Below are 20624 nucleotides of genomic sequence, written 5' to 3' on the forward strand. Positions count from 1 at the left end.
GGTTGGACTAGATGACCTTTAAAGGTCCTTTCCAACCCAAAGTATTCTATGATTCTACGATTCTATTTTGTATGCAGGATTAAGGGCATGATTCAGGAATTGTCAAAGTTATGAATGGCAGTTAGGATATTGAGAGCCAAATGGAAGTTAGATGCTCAGTTGTTGGTAATGCCATTGAAAACTTCCTCCAGCGCATTCATTCTCTATTAGAGGTTGGGAAAGAATGAGCTGTTGCTTCTGAACTTACTACTGGACTAAATCCTAGTGACTTATAGGTGATCTGCAATTCTTGGGATCAAATTTAATCTCCTTCATGCAATAATGCAATAGTTGTTTGGTTTTTTTTCAATAGAGCTCCTGAAACAGCTATTTGTTCTCAAACTGCATGGTCGAAGAAGGCATATGTCCTATACTCTGCATCAGCAACATCTTCGCTTTCTGTTACTCTAGACCTTTGGCCATCATCTTGCAACACTAATCTTTCATGTTTCCTCTATCACAGACCTTACTAATTTTTTTGCATTCCTGGAATTCTTGTGTGTTTATTCAGTGAATAAATTTATAGGACTGTCTTTCGCAACCCAGCATGGTACTGCAATAGAAATACCACATCTAAAACAAAATAATAACCCAAGCCCCCCTATAGTAAGAGGAAGTTCCTACTGTCTTGGAGGAATGTGGTAGGAGCTTAGAAGATCCTGTAAGTAAGGTTACATATGTAGCCTAATTAGCCCTATTTAAGGTTTCTTTTAATTCAGTCTCTTATGCATATGAATTGGAGTTTGGGGTTCAGTGCCTTTTTTTGATGACCTGCTGGAGTAGGACTAGTTTAAGGAAGAGAAAGTCTGGAGAATTTAGCTACCAGTCAACAAGAAGTCTTTACTTGGCCTGTACAAACTGATTTTAAGGACATTTATAATCCTTTTTAAGAGAGATTTGCATGTTGGTAAGAGGTGGTCTATCTACAGCACATTCAAAGCTGTTTGTTAAAAATGCACTCTGTGAATACTCTACGTGTTCCTAGTATGTTGTCCAAATCGGACTTTTCAATTAAAATCTTGCTTGTTGACATGACACCTAGCACCTCCTAATTCAGTTTTGAATTTGTTGCGCCTTTTTCAGTACTGTTTTGCAAATAAGAGATTAAAAGATCTTTCTATAGAACTTTGGCTTAAAGAAGTTTAATACTGTGAATGCAAGCAGCATTAAAATTAAATGCAAATTTGTTGAAAACATGACGTTTATTGCTTGAATTTACTTCTGTAGGGTTGGGAACTTTGGAGAAAGCTTGCTTGGTTTTTTGGTTTTTTTTTTAAATATATTTTTTATTTGTTTTTTGTAGGAGATTCCTTTACACAGTTCCGATTTGCTGACGAGAAAGAATGGGATAGAGAAAGCATATGCCATAAGCAGGTAACAGAATTATCATTCAAATGAGTTTGTGTGGATAATTGCCTGGCACAGAGTACCTAGGAAGTTGTGCTTTCAGCAACAAATTGTTTAATACAATAATAGCACTCTTTATTCTGTATATCTTTATTAATTTGTATCTGATGCTGGAGGCTCTTGGGTCTTGTCCTTTTTTTATTTCTATTGAATACTAATCAAAGCAGCGGGCTAGGTTTTTAAGTAACGTTGGTAGAAAAGAACAAGCAAATCTATCCAGTAAAGAGAAAATAAAGGACTCTCACTTTGCTTTACTGACATATCAAATCGGCCTTCCTTTTTCAGCTGTGTTCAAGAGAAAATAGTTTAGTAAAATGACTATAACAAAGCCTATGTGAGTATATTCATATATTTGACTGTGAAGCTTGTTTTAGTTCTTTCAAATTAACAGTTCATATCCTCTGGTTGAAATTTCACCAGAGTGAAATGGTGAAATGACTATGGGACCAACTAGGTTTTAGATTATTTGTGTGTGGATTCTTTATGCTGGAAGAAAAAGGGGCAAAGCAATAGGAGTCTGCTCTTTTCTGTATCAGGATGCTGGAAAGTGTCTTAATCTCTGCAGCTGTCTTCCTCACGTAAGTCACCTAAATTACTGTAAGGTAAATGCTTTTGGCTTCCAAGCTTTTCTTAGAATTGCAGCAAAACTGTGCTTGAGTGTTTCTTGAAACATACATATGTATTCAAATTTTAAAAGTTTGCTATTTATTTCTTAAAATATTGACAATAATTATTCCCTGGGAAGTGATATTTAAAGGTACATTAAAGTTGCAAAGTCAAATTAAAATGAGGAAATAAGACCAAGTGCAGCATTTGTTTAAACCATCATATGTTTGTTCAGTGGGATACAGTCTTTCAATGACTGTGTATTTTTTTCTTATCAGTTCCTCCCACTCCTAGTGTGCAGGATGTCAGTATCCAGAATATTAATTTCTTCATAATTTCCTCATACGCTTGTCATTATAGCATTTAGGTGATTTGGACACATTCATTAATTTCATAGAATCATAGAATAGTTTGGGTTGGAAGGGACCTTTAAAGGTCATCTAGTCCACCCCCCTGCCCTGGGCAGGGACATCTTAAAAGAGATCAGGGTGCTCAGACCCCCCTCCAACCTGACCTGGAATGTTTCCAGGGAATTTCTGAATAGCTAAAGCCATTGTGAGCAGAGTGAAGTTGCACGTTGCCAGTGGATTTCACAAATATTCTTCTGGCTGCCAGTGATGAGACTGCACAGTTCTGGAGCTGGTCCTATGCTCTCACTCATTGTGAAGTGTGCTGTGGTGGGCACGTTCTTCTGCCTCTGTCCCTACCAAACTGTAGTCATTCGTCCTGCCCCATCCAAATTTGTTGTTTCAAACTGTTTCCTGTCTTTCACTGTTCTTATGTCAGTTTGAAATAGTTTACTGCACTAGTCACCATTACACTTCCTTTGATTTCTTATTTTAGTCCAGAATCCTGGCCCAGATGGTTTCATAGCTTTATCTAGTTTTTCACATTGTCTCTGGTCTTCAGCCTGTTACCTCCTTTTTGTTTCTGGCCCATCTTTCTTTTCCCTGAAAGCTGGATCCAGGTCTAATTTTCATCCTAGATCCACTTTGCCAAATTCCTTGCCTTTGCCTCTTAGCTCACCTGTTTCTAGTTCTTTGTCTGTCTATACATTATGTTCAAGATTAGAGAATTGTAAACTGAACTGAAGTGATTATGATGGAACAAAATAAAGCAGAAAAGGCATAAAAATAGTTGCAGAATGACGAGATATTTCCCATACCCTGTTATTTGTAGAAAGCAATGGCAAAGCATCGGTTTCAAATATGGACTAGAAATGTAACAATGACATCAACAATGACAAATTTTCAGTTTATTAAGAATATTATCATTCATTGTTACAAAAAGTCTATCTGGATTTGCTTTGTTGTATGCTGATAAAATGCAATAAAAATGTTTCAGAACACAGTCTGCAATTTAAAAATCAGCTAATAGTAATTTGGATTTTTCAGTAAAAAAATCACAATTCCAGCAACAAAGTATGCCTCTGTTCCAGAAAATAAGTAGAGGATAACTACTTGTTACAACTACATGTGCCATGAAGTGTTTATAATTTATTAAATACTGCTTTGATCCCTTTGTTTGTTTTTTATTCAAACACCACTTTTAGTGAAATCTCTACTTGGATACTGAATTCCTTCTTCCATTATTTTATTTCTCCAAATTCCCCTTTTCCTTCATCCTCAGCCTTTCCTCCTCTTCCCTGTCTCCATTTTCACCTTCATTTGCAATGTTCATTCACATTAATCTTTTTGCAAGTGTACTTAGCTCTTCCCAAAAGCACTTAATTGTTATTCAATGATATGTGACTTTTTACAATTTTTTTATGTTACCAAATTCATACGATTTCCTTGTCCTTTGCAAATGTGCAGAAGCCATATTTGATCTTCAGTATCTCTCAAAAGAACTGGGTTTTCTGAAGTTCTAGTTCATTGCTGGGCAACAAGAATTGCTTGTTGAAGACTTTCTGAGGTTTCTTGTGCCAGTGAATCATCTTTGATGGTGATCACTAATCCATTGTAAAATAAAGTTGTTAGTAAAGAAGAAAAATTCTAACCATCAGATATTTGTTTGGTCCTTTTACTCTCATTACTGGATACCAGAAGCAGAATTTGGATACAAGAACCTGTTAAACCAACTGCATTGTTTCTTTTTTTAATTTATTTTAATTTTGTAAACATGCTATCAGAACACACTATGTCTTTGTTCATTCTTGCTGTGTGTGCAGGTGTCAAAAGCCATCCTGTTGACTGGCTTTTGGGAGCAGTGTAAATTCCTTTGACAAATCTCTTGTGATATGGCACAAAACACTCTCTCCTAATTTATGAGTATTTGGACTTCTAAATGTCTGTGTTAGTCTATACCATACTGAGAGGGACAAATTTTTGTCTCTAAGCTAGATTTAGAAGCAGCTTCTCTGCTTCCATGAAAATGAGAGTATAGACTGAACTAGCATTTTGTTGTCAGATTTTAAAATTTGTGATGGATATCAAATTATTTTCATCGATGGTGAACGTGCTCAGAATGTTCTGCTGTACTGTGAGCTTGAAATCTGTTTAAGTCTACCAAAGTCCGGGTAGACTGACCAACATCAAATATTGCTGGTCCGTTTTGTGTAAATTTGTTTTTAATAGTTTACAGCCAAAAAAAAAAAGGGGTCAAGAGAAAAGGAAACACGTTAATAAGTGACAGTTCCACCTTTTAAGCAGCGAGGCAGCAGTAGAGTATCTTTCTTGAATATCTTGAATGTCATTTTAGAAGTGTATGTAACTATAGTTTGTTGCTTTTGTAAGCATCGAAACAACATTTTAAAAGACGGGGAAGTATAAAAAGGGCCACGTTGTTTAGGCACTGAAAACAGTAGAGCTACACACAAACTACATGGTTTGATTGCTTAGAAAATAGTAGCAACTCATTAAAGAATGGCAATGCCCTCTGCATAGAAAGCTTCACAGATTAAAAGATGTTTGAGTTGGAAAAGCTTCTTATGACATTGTCAACTTGCAGAACTATTTTCCTACTTTGGATTTTCAAGGCATTGCCTAAGGAGCATTCCATTTATACCTTGTTTTTAAACCTTTAAGTGATTATTTGCATTGTAGGTGTTTATATGGTAATTTAGCCAAACTGCTTTGTACATGTGTAATTTAGAACTACAAATTCCTGTATTTCATTAGATTGTTCCTCACATTCCTTGAATGTGTGGAACAGGGGAATGTAATAGATTAAAGTCATTATTAGTTCATATTTTTTTTTAATACAAGCGTACTGTGTGTTGAATTATATTTCAGTTATCTGCACTTTCTGTTGACTGCCAGTCCTTGGTCCAGGCCCTTCAGGAATTGCCTCTACATCTGAGGTTGAATGTAGCTGCTGAACTTCTGCAGGTAATGCTGTGAATTTTCACAAGAAAATGCAAATATTTGAAGTGAAACAATCTATGCAAGAATGATTACTTTAAACTTGGTCTTCAGACATAAGTAGAATGTATTTTATAAGTAAATACATTTCTTGAGACTGGCATGTCAAATGGCATGTAATGCAGGATACCCCTCTATCAGCACTTTTTATGCTTTGTTGGCTTTAAACAAAATGCTTCGATGTGCAGCACATTAGATTTGAAGCCAGGTATCGGAGTGTTTGACATGGAATGATCGCACTGTTTTTGTATTTGCTTCTCTTGTTAGCAGCTGTTAAAAGCCTGCGCCAGAATTTTGAAAGTGCTTTCACATTCTTTCCTGTTAATTATTTTAATTGTGATTTACTCTGCTACATAGCTAATATCAACATACATGTTTTTTCCACGAATCAAACTTACATCTGTGTTAGAACAGGTAGAACTGTCAATCGAACAGGTGAAGAAAATGGCATTTATGCTCTTGTGGGGGGAAAAAAAAAAGCAACCAAATATTAGGAAAAAATGTTTCTTCAGGCTGTGAAAAAGAAAATATTCATGTAAGGGCAAAAGAACCAATGAGACTTAAATATAAAACCAAAATTCTTAAAAAAAAATCCATCTGCTCAAGCAAGGAAAAAGAAACATGACCCTTACAGAAGAAATTTTACTTCTGTTTGGAGTTGCATGAAGTGCTTCTGTGACTGCAGAACTATGCTCTTTCTTTAGGGAGCTCAAATATGTCTGCAGATGTGATGTCTAAGGGAATCTGCAAATGTTACTTTCAAATACAATTTTCTTTTTAAGAGTTCTAGTCACAGTCTTTAACTTTTACCAGGGTTATAAAGACACTTAATCTTTGTCCTGTCATTCTGACCAGTGGTGTGGTCATCAGATATGCTGCAGTGTTATTAACACCAGGGCATCCTGATAAAAGCAGAATCTGTGTTCCATGGTTAAATAATGAGTTGCCATTTCTTGTTTCAGTCTTTGATAATGTTTTGTAATTTGGTTTCATTTTTCAAAACATACAGCTATATACTATAACTTTTGCTAAATGATTTTCAGCGACCTGTAGTACGGTTTGCTTTCAAGACTGGAATTTTGGAGGGAAGGCCTAACATGGGATAATGTTTCTAGCCAAATTCTGACTTCACTCATTGCAAAATTCAGTATTGGTGGGGTTTCATTACAGAAGAATTAAAGAAAAGTAACTCTCCGGGAAGTATTTGTGAAACAATGGAACTTGCTGATTTAGCATACAATCTCATATTCTGTAATGAGGGGTAAAACTGTATTTTATAGTTGCTTCTGTAAAAGTACCATCACGATAACTTTAGTTTACTTCTGAATTCATTTCTGCTGAAATTCATTGTACCTTCTTAAGTGATCAAATGTAGGAAGCATGAATTACAATCCAAATTAGACAAAAAATAGTAAAAATACAGTTAATCATTAGAAAGACTAAAGTCCTTTCTTGTACTCTTAGGCATCAACACCTGTAGAGCTCCCACAGATGAAATCTAAAATTATTGAAGATGGCAAGAGAGAGCTTTTGTTCCGACAGACTCTGGCTCAAAGTGAAACGGTGTTGGTCTCCCATCCCATTGGTGATTCTGTTGCTCCATCAGAGCCTGGAAGTAAAAATGGTCCTAGGGCAAGTGCAGCAGAACCATTTCAGAGAGCCCAACCACAATCAAAGCAAGAGACTGACCATTTGGATGAAGAACTAGATCTTCTCCTAAATCTAGATGCTCCCCTTGATACAGAAAACAGGCCTGTGTCAGTTTCATTATCCTACAACATATCAACTGAGAAAGATGTGAAAATGGATTGTAAGGAAACCGGTAAGATTTCTCTTCTCCCCAGCATGCCCTTATTTAATTTCCATTGCTCTCTGTTTTGATGATGTTTTTGAACTCTTGATTAGGCAGTCGACAGTACTGCTGTCATCATCTCTGTCATACTGCATTTCATTTATCTGGGGCTATGTTCTGACCCATTTGTTCCTTTTCAATTTTAACTCCCCACTGAACTAAAGTTTCACCATTGTCAGTTCATTTTAAGCATTAAGAGAAATTCTTCTGCAGAACAGCATTGGTCTTATGATTCAAATTAAAGAAATTAATTAAAGAAAAAAATTAATGGACTGCTAGAGAATTTTAGCGAGAGGAAGATAAAATAAAGTTTTTATGTAGCGCTATCAGCCCGTGGTTCACTGTGCTAGTAGTATACAGAAGAATTGACAGCTATTTCTGGTGGTTTGTTATAAATGATATTTTCAAACTTTACCAGTATTGATTTTACAAAATTAAGTTTAGGATGGAAACAAAACATATACAAAAATTTTCGTATTTCAAGAAAATTGGCAAACCGTTCCTTTTGTTTGCATTCCTAGAAGTTATACTACTGTTTGTTAGTTTTGATGAGATGGTTTGCTTCTCCTCCCCAGTCCACAATGCTGTAGAAGAATTTTTAGCATCTCTGATTTTTTGTGTATGATTTTCTCGCTATCTTAAAAATTAAGTTCAAGATGGTTGAACATGTAAGATGTCACCACAAGCAATACAGCAAGCCTTGTTACTGAAGACAATCTTGAAATGCTCTTTCATTGCAGTGGTATGTCATGCTTTCCACTCCAAAGCAAAGTGTAAATCCCTTAAGAAAACAATGCCATCAGAGTATGGAATCATATCCTGCTGTAATAATCATGCAGGGCCATCTGCTGTTGGGGCCTCCTGCTCCTCTCCTACATTAAAGTAAACTCTGCATCGGACAGGATTGCGAACAGATCGCAGTAGGGGGATCACTTACATTCTGTCTGCTGCAAACCAGGCCTTGCCCCCTTTGAATCAGATGGAAGCCGCATTGCTCTGGTTGAGCCTATTAAGCTGCCTTTTTTTTTTTATTGTTGCTACTATTTTTGGAATATGACTCGCTATTCTTCAAGAAAGAGAGATTGTGTTTAAATTGAGTCAGTTTTGTATTAAAAAAAACAATGATCTGGGACAAGGAGCTTGTATGGAATTGTTTCCAGATTTTCAAGTCTGTTCTTTTCACTTTTCTAGACCCTTTAAAACTAGATATGCCTGAAGAGAAGAGTACAGCATCACCGCAACAGCAAAGTACATCTAAAAATGTTACTGAGGAAGAGCTTGAAGATTGGCTGGACAGCATGATTTCCTGAAGCTCAAATTTTCTTATGTGAATAACTGAATATAGTAAACATTAAGTAGAAAGTTGAATCTTCCTTTATATCCTTGTTACTTCCTTTATCTGTTTCACTTTGTGCAGTATGCCAAATGCCCGGTTTTCTTTGCTGGCACCTAAAATTCTGTGCAACCAAAATTCACTTAGATGTGATTGAAAATTGTCGAAGACTAATATTCTTAGAAAGGTCTAAAATTTGTAATGAAATTAGCATTGCCTTTGCTAAAGATGCAGGCTACAGCACACGAAGAGAAGAGTTATTTCAGCTTGTACTTGCTCTGTGTAGTCCTTAAAATAAAACTATGAATGAACAATGAATACATGTGTTCTTAGTCACCACCCTCACGCCACATCTCCATATTGTAGAAAAATGAGAAAGAAGACAGCAAAGGTAATTTGGTTTATAATACTTTATTGCAGTGGGCACTTTTTATTAGAAGAAAAAAACCTCATAATCCTAGCAGCTTCTACTTGCAGGTGACCATAGAGCGTTGTTTTATTTTGGCCTAAGATTTAAATTGTATTCATTTTGATACCGTGTTTGTCTTTTAACAGCAGCATCTAATAAGCTGTTATTGAAGGTAGTATATAAACAAACTTCAAGTGCAATTTCATACAGAAAGACGGAAAAGCAATACAGTTAATGGATCTGTTCATCTAGAACACTAACATAAATAAAAAGTTTGCATAGCTATGTCTACAGAGGTTTTAAGGCACTTAATGTTTCAAGGTCGACGAAGTGTTTGAAAATGTTTTCTTTTTAACTGCTTAAAGCTTTTCAAGCTGTATCTTAATACATTCACTAGCAAATACTGGGCGGAAAAACTGGACAGCAGTTAGTTAAAATATTTTTTCTGAGGCATGGCCTCTGATGTTCAAGTTCTTAAATGTCAAATGTTGTGCAATTAAGACACCTTTTAGCCCTTTCAACTGTACTGCCAAACGCTAGGTTAATGATGTGGTTAAAAAGTTATCATTTCAGACCATGTTTGAACTGGAAGGCTTAAGTTTATCTGGCATAGTTTTCTCTTTTCTAATTAAAATTCCAACAAAAGACCTGTTTCATATGTGGTAGGTACAAAAAGCCTATGAAATAGTGTCAAATTTTATGTATGTCTTGAAGTTTAAAGACATTTAAAGCAAATACAAGCTATGAAATTACACCATGAAAAGAAAAGGTTTTTTGTATACTGGATCTTAACAGTTCATGAATAAATAATTTATTTTGTGATATCAGCCAAGTTGATCCTCATACTGTTTCCGGAAGCAGTCCCCTGCTGGGAAAAAATCCCAACATCTTTCTTGGTACATCTTCCACACAAACGACTTGTGAAAATGATAAAGAGTATTTATTTTAACAGACACCTTGCAGTTAGCACTCTGGATAAACTTTTAACAATAACCAGGTACTGTGCTTATTACCATGGAGTAGAACCATGAAGACATTGAAACTCAAAGATCATGACTCAAGAACATTTATAAAAGTATTATTCTATACTTTTCTTGATTCAGTATTACTGAAATTTAAGCCCTATTAGAAAAACTGTGTAAGTGTAAATTAATCAGTCTAGTTATATCGGAGTAAACCTGTACACAATCTGTATATATAAAATGTGTTTTAGTTTGCTTGGAAAACATTGAAGTGTAAGGTACTTTTGTAGTGTTTGCATAACAGCTTCTTATTTTGAGATAAGAGATCATTAAATCCTATTTATTTTTTTACTTTTAGGGCCTAACAATGCTAAACGTACATACACACATCCATATACCTATCTATATATACATATATATGGATTTAGACTATAAACATAGTAGCTTAACTATTTAATCTTTTGGGAATAAACTACAGCTGGTATATTTCAGGGTTTCATTTGAGAGATAAGATGACACTAAGATTACTAGTAACTGACTTCTGACAGTTCAGTGCTGGGTAGAATAGCACGCTGCTGCAGCCCACCCCCTCCCTTTTTTTTTAACCCTTCCTTTTCTTTCACTTGTAGAAGACTCTCGGGGAGGGTGGCATCATCTCCACTCCTTGGTGGTACATCAGTTCCACCTGGTGGTACATAGCTACAAGGCTGGAGAAGATAAAAAAGAGAATCTTAAAAAAAAAAAATTGTTTCATTTTCTACTCACCTGGCCAGTATGTTCAGTTTCATCCTTGTTAATGAGATACATTAAAAAGAACCTGAAACAAGCACATGAAGCAGGTATTAGTGCGGAAAACATAACATCTCTGCGTAACCTTTCCTAGACTGGGGTATGTGAGGGAGATTATGCCAACCAGCAAAGTAATGATATTGCTAGGCATCTAAAGTGCTTATGTCAAAGGAGAAATTTCTATCCTCCAGCGCTTCTCCTGTGGAAGTGCTAACAGATGTAAAATCTGTAAAAAAAATCTGTGGAAAGACGTGTTTTAGCATTTTCTTCATTTCAATGCTAGGAGCAATACCTGAATTAGGCATATGCCAACTCCTATACGCATATGCTCCAACATCTCACCTTGGAAGAAGTTACTATGGCTACTGTGCAAGAAGTTAGAAGTGTGGCAAATACTCAGCTGCACCAAGATTTCCAAACACTCATGCCATACAGCTCATAAGCTGAGCCTATCTGTCTCAGATACCTGTGCTCACTGAAACGTAAAGAGCTTGAACGAATTAGGAAGGCTGTTCTAACATTGTACTAACAATGGTCTGTTTATATGAAACACAACTCTTGGTTAGCTACTTTTGATGCCGTGCATTTGGAATTAAACCTGGTATGTGCTTTCATTGTAAAGAAAGGAATGTATACTGACTTTAACATTCGTCTAATTACAGGGCAACCTGGTTAGAAAGATTGTTCACTATATATTCTCATATTAAGGAAATGGCCATTTTTAATTTACTGTGAATTACAGGTTCCCATATACCAATTAAGCAATTCAATATAGTAAGAAAAGCTTGGAGGTTGTAGACTGGTAAAAGTATGGATGTTAATGGGAATTTGCCTCACAAAAGTCACGTGCGTTGATTTTGCAGTGTCAGTTGTTCTGCAAGGAATAATGCAGCCTCCACTCCCGGAGGCGCACCTTTTTTTTTTTCTTTTTTTTAAATTTAAAAAGTTCAGATGCAGTATTCCAAAGCCAGACTTCTATAAGATACCACCAGTTCATCTCCTTTGGTTCTGCTGGCACAATGTTCATATAATTATCATTGTTGTATGAGTAACTAATGCCACCAAATTAACTTCTTAAATATCCTCTTTGATCTGCTCTGTATTTACTAATGAAAGTAAAGATCACTGTCTTGGGAGTCTGGGCAATAGTCTAAACACATACAACTCCTGATTGCTTCGAGGTTTCGGAAAGCTGCACTATCACTAAAGAACTATAGGATCAGACTCGTACATTACTTTTTGTAGCTTATCTTTCAGGAATCTTCTAGAAATGCCCTTTTTTTGTTCATTTGTTTGTTTTGATGTTTGTGTTTGTGTTTTCTTTTTGTCAGATTGAGGCTAATTTTCAGTGGTCTCATCAACATTACCAAACCCGCAGAAGTCACAATCAAAACTTCCAAACTAAAGCAACTTATTCAACTGTTGTTCCCTATCATTCCACATATCTGGGTTTCCTTCCAGAGGAATAAGGAGTTGGTGTGCCTTCAGGTCTCATTCCACTCAGGTAGCTCATGTGTAAGGTAAGCACTTTAAAGATAACCAGCAGTGTGGAGTAGAGGAGGGGAGACCAGAAAGGAATGGAGATATTCCTCAGTTCTACAGAATTCTGTCTTAGGATTGTCAGCAATGCGTGCACCTAAATTACTCTGGAGCTGAAAGGTTCTTCATCGTAATTCCAGTAGTAAAATATACTTACAGATAGTTTGCCAAGTTGTGTTCTTGCAAAGTATGTGTTTCAAAGCCATGTGGGGTTGTGTCAAAATAGTCATTGCCGATTCCACAAATAAAACACTTGGTCTGGAAACACAAGTTGTGGTTACAAATGAATTTTAGACACTACTCAAAGATACTACTTTAACTGGTAACAATCTAGATGAACAAGAGTAATGAAAAATGTAGTGTGCTTACTCATACCTCCATATCTTCTCTCACTTGTTCTTGCTGGTCTCTTAATTCACCAAAAGCATCAATAATCAGACCTATTTCAAATGGAAAAGTAGCAACACTTCAGTACTTTGCTTGTCATTCAGACATGAATATTGCTATGTCTGTCAGACATCCTCTGCTGTCTTTAGAGTTCAGCGTACTTATGTCTAGGTTGAACAATTCAAGTTACAATCTATCGATTTCCACACATCTAACATTTGTTTACACTGCACTCCTAGCAGTAACAATTTCTCTTACATGGAAGTACAATCTTGAGAGTGGACAGGCTTTTCTGTACTTATATTTTGGTCAATTTAAGCTTCCATAATCTCATATCTTTTGTTCCCATGAAAGAATTTAATTTTCATTCTCCTTCTCATGGAACCCTTGTATCCCAACTTTTGTTCAACAACAACGATGACTCTGCTCCCACAGGCCCCCCAGCCAGTGTGGGATGCTGCTTCATATTTGAAGCATTATTCCTCCACTTCCAACATATTAAGAATAAAGTTGGATCATCTGGGGGACTGTGACATTCATAACTTTTTCTCAGTATAGATGTATTACATTTGTTCTTTGCCACCACATTGCTATAAAACGCTGTTTTTTCCTAACAGCCTTAGGTCAGTTTATACCATGAGCGTTGAATACTGACAGTCATTGAAGAGAGGTCTCATTCTCTGTAAACCACAACTGCAAACCAATTAAAACTGCAAATCATCCTCTAAAGAAAGGAGGAAATGGGTATGTGGCCATGGTGACTTTCTCCATGTCATTTCCCCTTTCCAAGGGGAAAGTCTCCATTCCCCAGCCAGCTGTGGTGGTTCCAAACTAAAGGTGTGAAGAGTGTCTACAGCAAGGCTCTCCAAGTTTAAATGGTTATTATAGGAAGAACAGTGGTCCTGCACAAGCTGCGTCATAGCTGGATAGTTGTCAAAGTTCATAAACACTGTAACCCAGGTAAGTTATGTTTCTTGTGCTTTGTCTTTGTGTAGTACTTGGGACAATGCATTATTTATGAATTGTGTATAAAATTATTACTTTCAGAATTGATGATTGTATCAGCTCAGAAGTAAGTCTTTATAGCAATACTGCTAAATTTACCTCAAACACAAATATGGTTTAAATACATTGCAGAACTTAAGTAAACTAAATTCTAACAGTCTATACTAAGGTAAGTGATGGTACCTTGAATAATGGCCAGTAGGATAACAATGACAAAGAAGAAAAATGTGATGTCAAACACAATTCGATACATTTCATAAGGGTCTCCAGCAGGATCCTCAATTTCATCTCCAATGCCACCACCAGCTCTTACACCCACATACATGTGGAACAAGTAACACTAAAAAAGAGAGAGGAAAATTACAGATATATTTACCATGAATGATTGTGTTTTTTTCTTTTTTTTTTTTAAATTATTCTGCTCTGCTAATTCTTTTCACAAGTTATAGTAACAACACATAATATCATTCCTCATGTATCACACACTGCACCAAAAATCTGTTATTGTCTTAACTATTGTGATTACATCTTCAAGTACGCTTACTAAGAGGGGGAGTCAGCATCAGCTGTTACCCTCTTCTCACTCCCTAGGTCTTACTTACAGACTAAGATCATGTGGGGGGCTTTTTTCTTGTATTTGTTACTGTATTCAACTATATTCTACCCCTTATATTGATTCCTAAGATTCTAGCTTGCTCTGAGTAAGCAGAGGAGATCTTTTGAAGTCTTGTAATGGAGTTTAGAAATGTTGGCAAATATTGCCATAAAATAAATAGTGACATATTCACAACAAGTAGATCCATCTGTGTTTAGGTGGTTTCTGGATAATTTCATTTTGCAATAGTAGCTGTCTGGTTTAGTATATTGTAAATTATTTATGATCTGGGAAACATAGCCTGTGTTCAGTTCGATGCAGAAGAAATCACTTTACAAAAATGTTGCTGTGTGTCATATCTTCATGGAAAAATCTTTTAAAATCTGGATATTTAAGCTATGTAAGTATATTAGAATGGAATCTTCTGCTGGAGTGATATACTACTGATGTTCCTGTATGAATCAGCTACAGAATCTTGTAAGCCACCTTTAGTCACATGATGTGGGTTAAAAACAACAGAAATCTCTAAGCCCAGACAGTGTTCTGGTCACATTAGACAGCAATGCTGGTGTAAAATAATCAGCATAAAACCTGACAAATCTGGTCTTTCATAAGCAAACACTAAACAGAACTATATATCCATTTTTATAATGCAACTTTACTGTTGACGTAAGATGCTGGTACTAGTTTAATCAGACTTAAAAATGTAACTTGGAATTGATTTACCTCACTTGGTAGAGTGGTTTAAAATGTAAAATAGTTTCATTATTCCAATTACTCCTACATCTATTTTATGACCAGACTATTGTATCCAGCTCGCAGAGAGACCAGTTAAATAATACTGCTTGGGCAGTTTTCATAATTTCTATCATTTGCACATCTGACTTGCACTGAATGTTTGAAAGAAAGTTCAAGAATAGGGAAGATCATTTTGTGAAGTCTATGACACACCTCTGTTCTGAGGTGCGTTATTCTGTCTTTGGTATATAACACAGGGCAGAGAGTGACTATTCCATAGAAGAAATGAGCTGGCCACAAACTCAGAACATTACATTTTTAATACCTGAATTTGCACTGTTTTCTGTATACAGTAAGAAAATCAAATCCTCTTCATACCATAATAGGTATCTGTAGAGTATCTTTTAATATGACATAAATAACATTCTGTGGCAACAGGTGGAAATCAGAAGGGAAATTAGTAGCATTAGATTGCCACCCATAATAAGTTTTAATTTCTCCCTTCTCTACTCACCCTTAACTTCTTACTTCATGACTAAATTACTAATTGCAAGCAGTTTGGAGCAGGCTTTTATAACTAGTGCTAATAACATTGTATATTTCATATAACCTAAATAAGGATAGGAAGAGCTTGCACACTTGCAAACATTGGGAACAAATTGGGTTGGTTTGTGCTGTGAAAACATAGCTTCTTTTTGCAGGGCTGACCAGTTTGTCATGAAATTTCTTCCATATACTTTAAGGGTTTGCCATCTTCACACATAAAAAAGAGTTGCAGCAAATCATATACCACGGTATTTAGGAGAAAAATCCAGAATATCTTCCTATACTGGTGAGTGCCAGTTATCTACTATTGAGTTTAGACCACTGGAGAATGCAGAGGGAATTTCAAGACCATTCACATTTTCAAAATGACATATAGCAAGAAGAGACCCATGGATTTAACAACAAAAACATCCCTCCTTGCTTATCATTTTATCTTAAGTATCCATTTGAAGAATTCGGGATGAAATTTGAAGCATGCTGGTGATGTTTTAGTTACCGTCATCATGTCATCACATTTCATGTCTGGTTCATCTTCGTCTTCACTTTTGTTGTAGAATTTGCGGAAGAAGTTGAATGCCACAACAGTGTAGAGATAAACTACTACAGCGAGGAGTCCTACAGTAAGAATGAGCTGTGTATGGAGACATGACATGAAAGTAGGTTTCAGTTTCATTTTATCAGAAGAGATATGCTAGCTCAGTGCATTGCCTTAAGTATTGAAAATGTATCATGTTGTACCTTTCCCAGTAAGGAAACTAAAGATAGCCATTATGATAGCTTTGAGGTCTCCCTATTGCTTGGATCAGCGTAGAGGTGTTACTTTACCCTGCTTTACTTCTATTTCATGAGAAAATCAAAGGGAAAAACGGTATCAAGAAACTGAAGTTGTTTCCATCTTTCTGAGCTATATGCATACAAACTATATATCACTGAAGCAATGTTTCCACTCTTTAATTTAGAAGTTAAATTCTAGTAACTTGAAAAACTGGATATACAGTGAAAGTTAAATGATAAAAAATAAACCCCTTTAGTTAGTTTGATAAATAATTTCAACTGGGACTTATTATGACTTATCATAGTCTACTTTCTGTTCCAAAGCCGGTTAGCAAAGACATCGATAAAATGAATAGAAAATTTTTTAGATAATGAAAAAGTAAGTAATTTCCAGGTCCTGCGTTTAAGCAAATAAAATCCTTAGGTGAAAAATCTTTGCAGTTAATGAGACTAGATTATATTGTTTGTTCGAGTTGGCATTAGAAGATGCAGCTCTGGAGAGAAGTTACTGAAGGCTATATATTTTTAAAAGTGCAACAATTGGTATTACTCTTTTAAAAGAAATGTAAGAGTATTGAACAACGAGCTGATCGTCAGTTTATCACTTTCTGCAGATCTGTAAATATGCTCCCAAAGTGAACATTTCAATTGAAAAATCTGCAGCTGTCTTCCAGTGTTCATATCCACTAGCAAGAAAAGCAACAGGATTAGCAAAACTAATCTTTGCTTGTTAAGAATGTATACTAAAAGCTATGGTCTTGAGTTGAAACAGTTTTGTCAATTATGCTCAGTTTTGAGTATTACATTTAGAAAAATCTCATAAAGAAAATATATCAATCATTAAATTAAAAGTAATATGACTTTGGTCATCCTGGAAGAAAATGAAGGGGATAAAAACAGAGATTTAATTTGTTTGTGTGATGATACTGAAAACATTCTCATGTACTATTTTAGAAACCTCCTTTCCTGATAAGGGAAGAAACTTCCATTGGTCAATTTCTGCTGAAAGAAAGGATTAAGCAAACACAAGGGATATATCAGTTAAGCTGAGGGGATATTCTTATTCCTCTTCCAAAACGTTATGTGGTTTAAAATGTTTTGACGAGTCTTAACAGGGCGTAAGAATGGGCTTAGAATATATGTTACTGCATTTGAGAAGGAATGGAATGTGTATGTTTGAAATTAAATTTTGGGGAAGTTCGGTTAGATTTCTAAATGTAAGTTAAAGAGTGTGTTAGTGAAAAGCTTGTTTTTGTTGGTATGCTAGCTAGGAACACAGAGCCTTTAGAGATCAGAGAATGATTCCCTGCATAAGTTTCAACAATTAGTTTTGGAAGTAGATTTTATTAATCTGATTTTTGTGTGACAAAGTGGCATATAAATATATTCCACAGTGAAGAATGCCCACACCTGTAACCACATTCTTACTAGCTAAGTATTGAAATCCCAGTGCCCAGATCATTATTACTGCTGTAGCTAAGGAGAGATTGTGAATTCTTACTAGTTATCACCAATTAGTTCATCATTGAGCATAGAGAAGGAGCTGGTTAGGTCGTGATTCATATTCTTGTATTTTTCTAAAATGATGCATTTTTCTATTGTGTACAAAACTTCTTTAGCTATCAGCACTCTGTGAGTATAGATTATTATAATTTCATAGGATTTAACATGTATTAAATGTGCTGCAGAAGACACAATGGGATCTATTCTTTAATCCAATCATGATGAAAATGGATTGCATTCCAATATTTCCTAGGTACCACAAGATTTTTTCCAGTACTGTTACAAAACGCATTCATTTTCAAACCTTTGCCTGTAGCACTAACCTGTTTGCCATTGTGAGTGACTGAAGACAAAATGGTTCTCAACGTCTTGAAACCCATAGCAATATCCAGCAGATGAGCGGCAAAGAAGAAGTTGTTGTAGTGCCCAAGGATAGACATAGTTGTGTACCAAGCTAAGTATAAAAACGACTGCAGAGAAAGTGAAAAGTGGCAGAATGTTAGCAGGTGCTAATGTGCATTGTTGGATCCAGAATATAGCTTTCTTTTAGTCACTCAAGTTATGAAGTAAAGTAATACTGTCATGATCTGATTTGAATCACAGTCTGAATGTAATACCTCTATTTCACATGTTCAAAAAGACTGTCTTACTCTGTCTCTTATCATCTCCACTGTTCATTTAAGGAGTGTTTATTGCTTAGTTATGCTGACGAGACCTCTATCTTTACATATTTAAATGCAGCCTTCAGCATATATGTTATTAACATCAAAATCCCCTACCTTAAAAGTGTTTTGGTTGGGGAGCTTGTTAGACAGTACTTTAAATTTTAATACTGATTCTGGAGGAGAGAAAACACATTGTATTACTCTTGAGACACTTTCGTTTAAGTCTCAGACCACGTCAGCCAGGACACCCAGAAAACCTGAGGCACATAATACAGCTTATTCTTTTAACAAGCAATGAACCTGAAGCCACTTTGACATGAAAGCTCTTATTGAAGAACAATTGCTCAGTGTGCTTTTAGTACACAATGAATTTGTACATCTTCACTTGATTCACCTTGACCTTCTTGTTTGTTCGGGAATGCTCAAGAGGATGCAAAAAGAGGATTCACTAAAAAAGGAATTTTAATGTAAGCGTGGTCCTTTCAAAGGAGAAGGCATGAAAGAAAAGAATTAATCAACCATGTCAAACAGCTGATTCAAGAATAAAAAAGGATAACTTTCTGTAGACTGTGCTTGATTTTAGAAAAGACACCTTTGGTTGCTAGATTGATTTCTACAAAATTAAATGAATGTACCATTAACTTCCAAAATGCTGACATTGTATTAATGGTGAGGGGATACAAATTGCCCTTTAGAATCAAAAAGAAAGTTCTAACATAAATTAAAGCAATTTGCTACAACACAAGACAAAAAAAAAAATTTAAAATGGCTCTGTAATGCAATATTATTTGTGTATGTTTGTTTAAAATAAAAGCAGATGGTGGAAGGCATACAATCATGTTTAGAGTAAACCAAAGCATATTCTTCTAGGCTAACATACTCACATTATCAGTGAAAACAACTCCGAGCTTCCAAATGTGGTACTTTGTATCAATGGAGCTTAACCTAGGAAATACAAAATTTTTTAAATGCATCAATGTCAAAATTAAGTACTGAATTCTGTAAGTGTAAACAACAAACTAGTTTTGGCACTTCACATTTCTTTGCTGAAGGTGGTGACATTAGCTGTTTATTTTTTGAGTGATGTAGGTGCTTCATTTTTCAGAGAGTATTCATTAACTCTGAGCACCCATACACAGTTTCTAAACCATTGAAACTGGTGGAACAATTTCAGTAGAAGTGATACTGCTGTATTCCAGACTTACAAAAATTAAAATGTGTGTTAAAAGTAGTGAAATGTGGAACCTGAATTGCTTGAATTGAAGAGATAAGTGTTCTGTCTAGTGTAAAATGTTGCCAAAATTACCAAGAGAAAAGGTAATGTCTTCTGCAAGATTCTAAATATTTTATTAGCCATTAGATGACATGTGAATGGAAATCCTTCTTCTTGTGTGCCTTAAGTATCGAGGAAACCAAACTCTTGTAGGAGCCTAAATCATTTGGGTCTTGGATACATTGAAACTCTCACCTTCGCTGATGTATTAAGTCAGGAAAACATCTATGATTATTTTCTAGATACTAGAAATTTAGATATCTAGGCATCTAGATATTTGTTGTCACTACTTTTTCTGTCCTTTGGTTTCTAAACTAACTCTGTTGTTACACTTAAAGAACTTTTAAATGCTGCATTGATTATTGTTTAAAATAAGAGTGCCCAACTATATTAGTCAGCATCAACTCATGTGATTTTTTTTCCTTACTTTTATAACACAAGTATGTTTTAGAACAAACAAAAAGCTTTTTTATTTTCCTTCCACACTAGGAAGACTTCTCCATTTGAATTTTCCATGCCAAGGAAAACATCACTACAGTTTCAATATAAAATCCCATTTTTATCTTTGACGGTGAAGTTATAGAATCATAGAATCATAGAAGTCATCTAGCAACCCCCCTGCCGTGGGCAGGGACATCTTCAACTAGATCAGGTTGCTCAGAGACCCGTCCCCTTGAATGTTCCCAGGGATGGGGCAGCCAGCAGCCACTCTGAGCAACCTCTGCCAGTGTTTCACCTCCCTCAGCATAAAAAATTTCTTCCTTTTATCTAGTTTAAATCTACCCCCCTTTAGTTTAAAGCCATTCCCCCTTGTCCTGTCACAACAGGCCCTGCTAAAAA

General features: G+C 35.7%; 2 protein-coding genes across 6 annotated transcripts in view; one reads left to right on the top strand and one right to left on the bottom strand.

The window, feature by feature from the left end:
• AVEN (apoptosis and caspase activation inhibitor) overlaps positions 1–8917 on the top strand; it is a 120036-nt gene extending 111119 nt beyond the window's left edge. The window contains exons 3-6 of the mRNA XM_009283684.1: positions 1343–1413; positions 5286–5381; positions 6879–7236; positions 8458–8917. Coding sequence (XP_009281959.1) covers positions 1343–1413; positions 5286–5381; positions 6879–7236; positions 8458–8576 — 644 coding nt within the window. The 3' untranslated portion in view covers positions 8577–8917. The remainder of the gene's footprint in view (positions 1–1342; positions 1414–5285; positions 5382–6878; positions 7237–8457) is intronic.
• Positions 8918–8999: 82 nt separating this feature from the next.
• Positions 9000–20624, bottom strand: part of RYR3 (ryanodine receptor 3) — a 282481-nt gene continuing 270856 nt past the window's right edge. For all 5 annotated transcript variants that reach the window (XM_009283662.2, XM_009283665.2, XM_009283664.2 and 2 more), the window contains 8 exons: positions 19396–19456; positions 18170–18316; positions 16066–16200; positions 13874–14030; positions 12674–12738; positions 12456–12556; positions 10735–10787; positions 9000–9927 (listed from right to left, as the gene is read on the bottom strand). In XM_009283662.2, the coding sequence (XP_009281937.1) occupies positions 9833–9927; positions 10735–10787; positions 12456–12556; positions 12674–12738; positions 13874–14030; positions 16066–16200; positions 18170–18316; positions 19396–19456 (814 nt within the window). In that variant the 3' untranslated portion in view covers positions 9000–9832. The remainder of the gene's footprint in view (positions 9928–10734; positions 10788–12455; positions 12557–12673; positions 12739–13873; positions 14031–16065; positions 16201–18169; positions 18317–19395; positions 19457–20624) is intronic.

The sequence above is a fragment of the Aptenodytes forsteri genome, unplaced genomic scaffold (assembly GCF_000699145.1).
Source record: "Aptenodytes forsteri isolate BGI_AS27 unplaced genomic scaffold, ASM69914v1 Scaffold342, whole genome shotgun sequence".
NCBI classification, from domain to species: Eukaryota; Metazoa; Chordata; class Aves; order Sphenisciformes; family Spheniscidae; genus Aptenodytes; species Aptenodytes forsteri.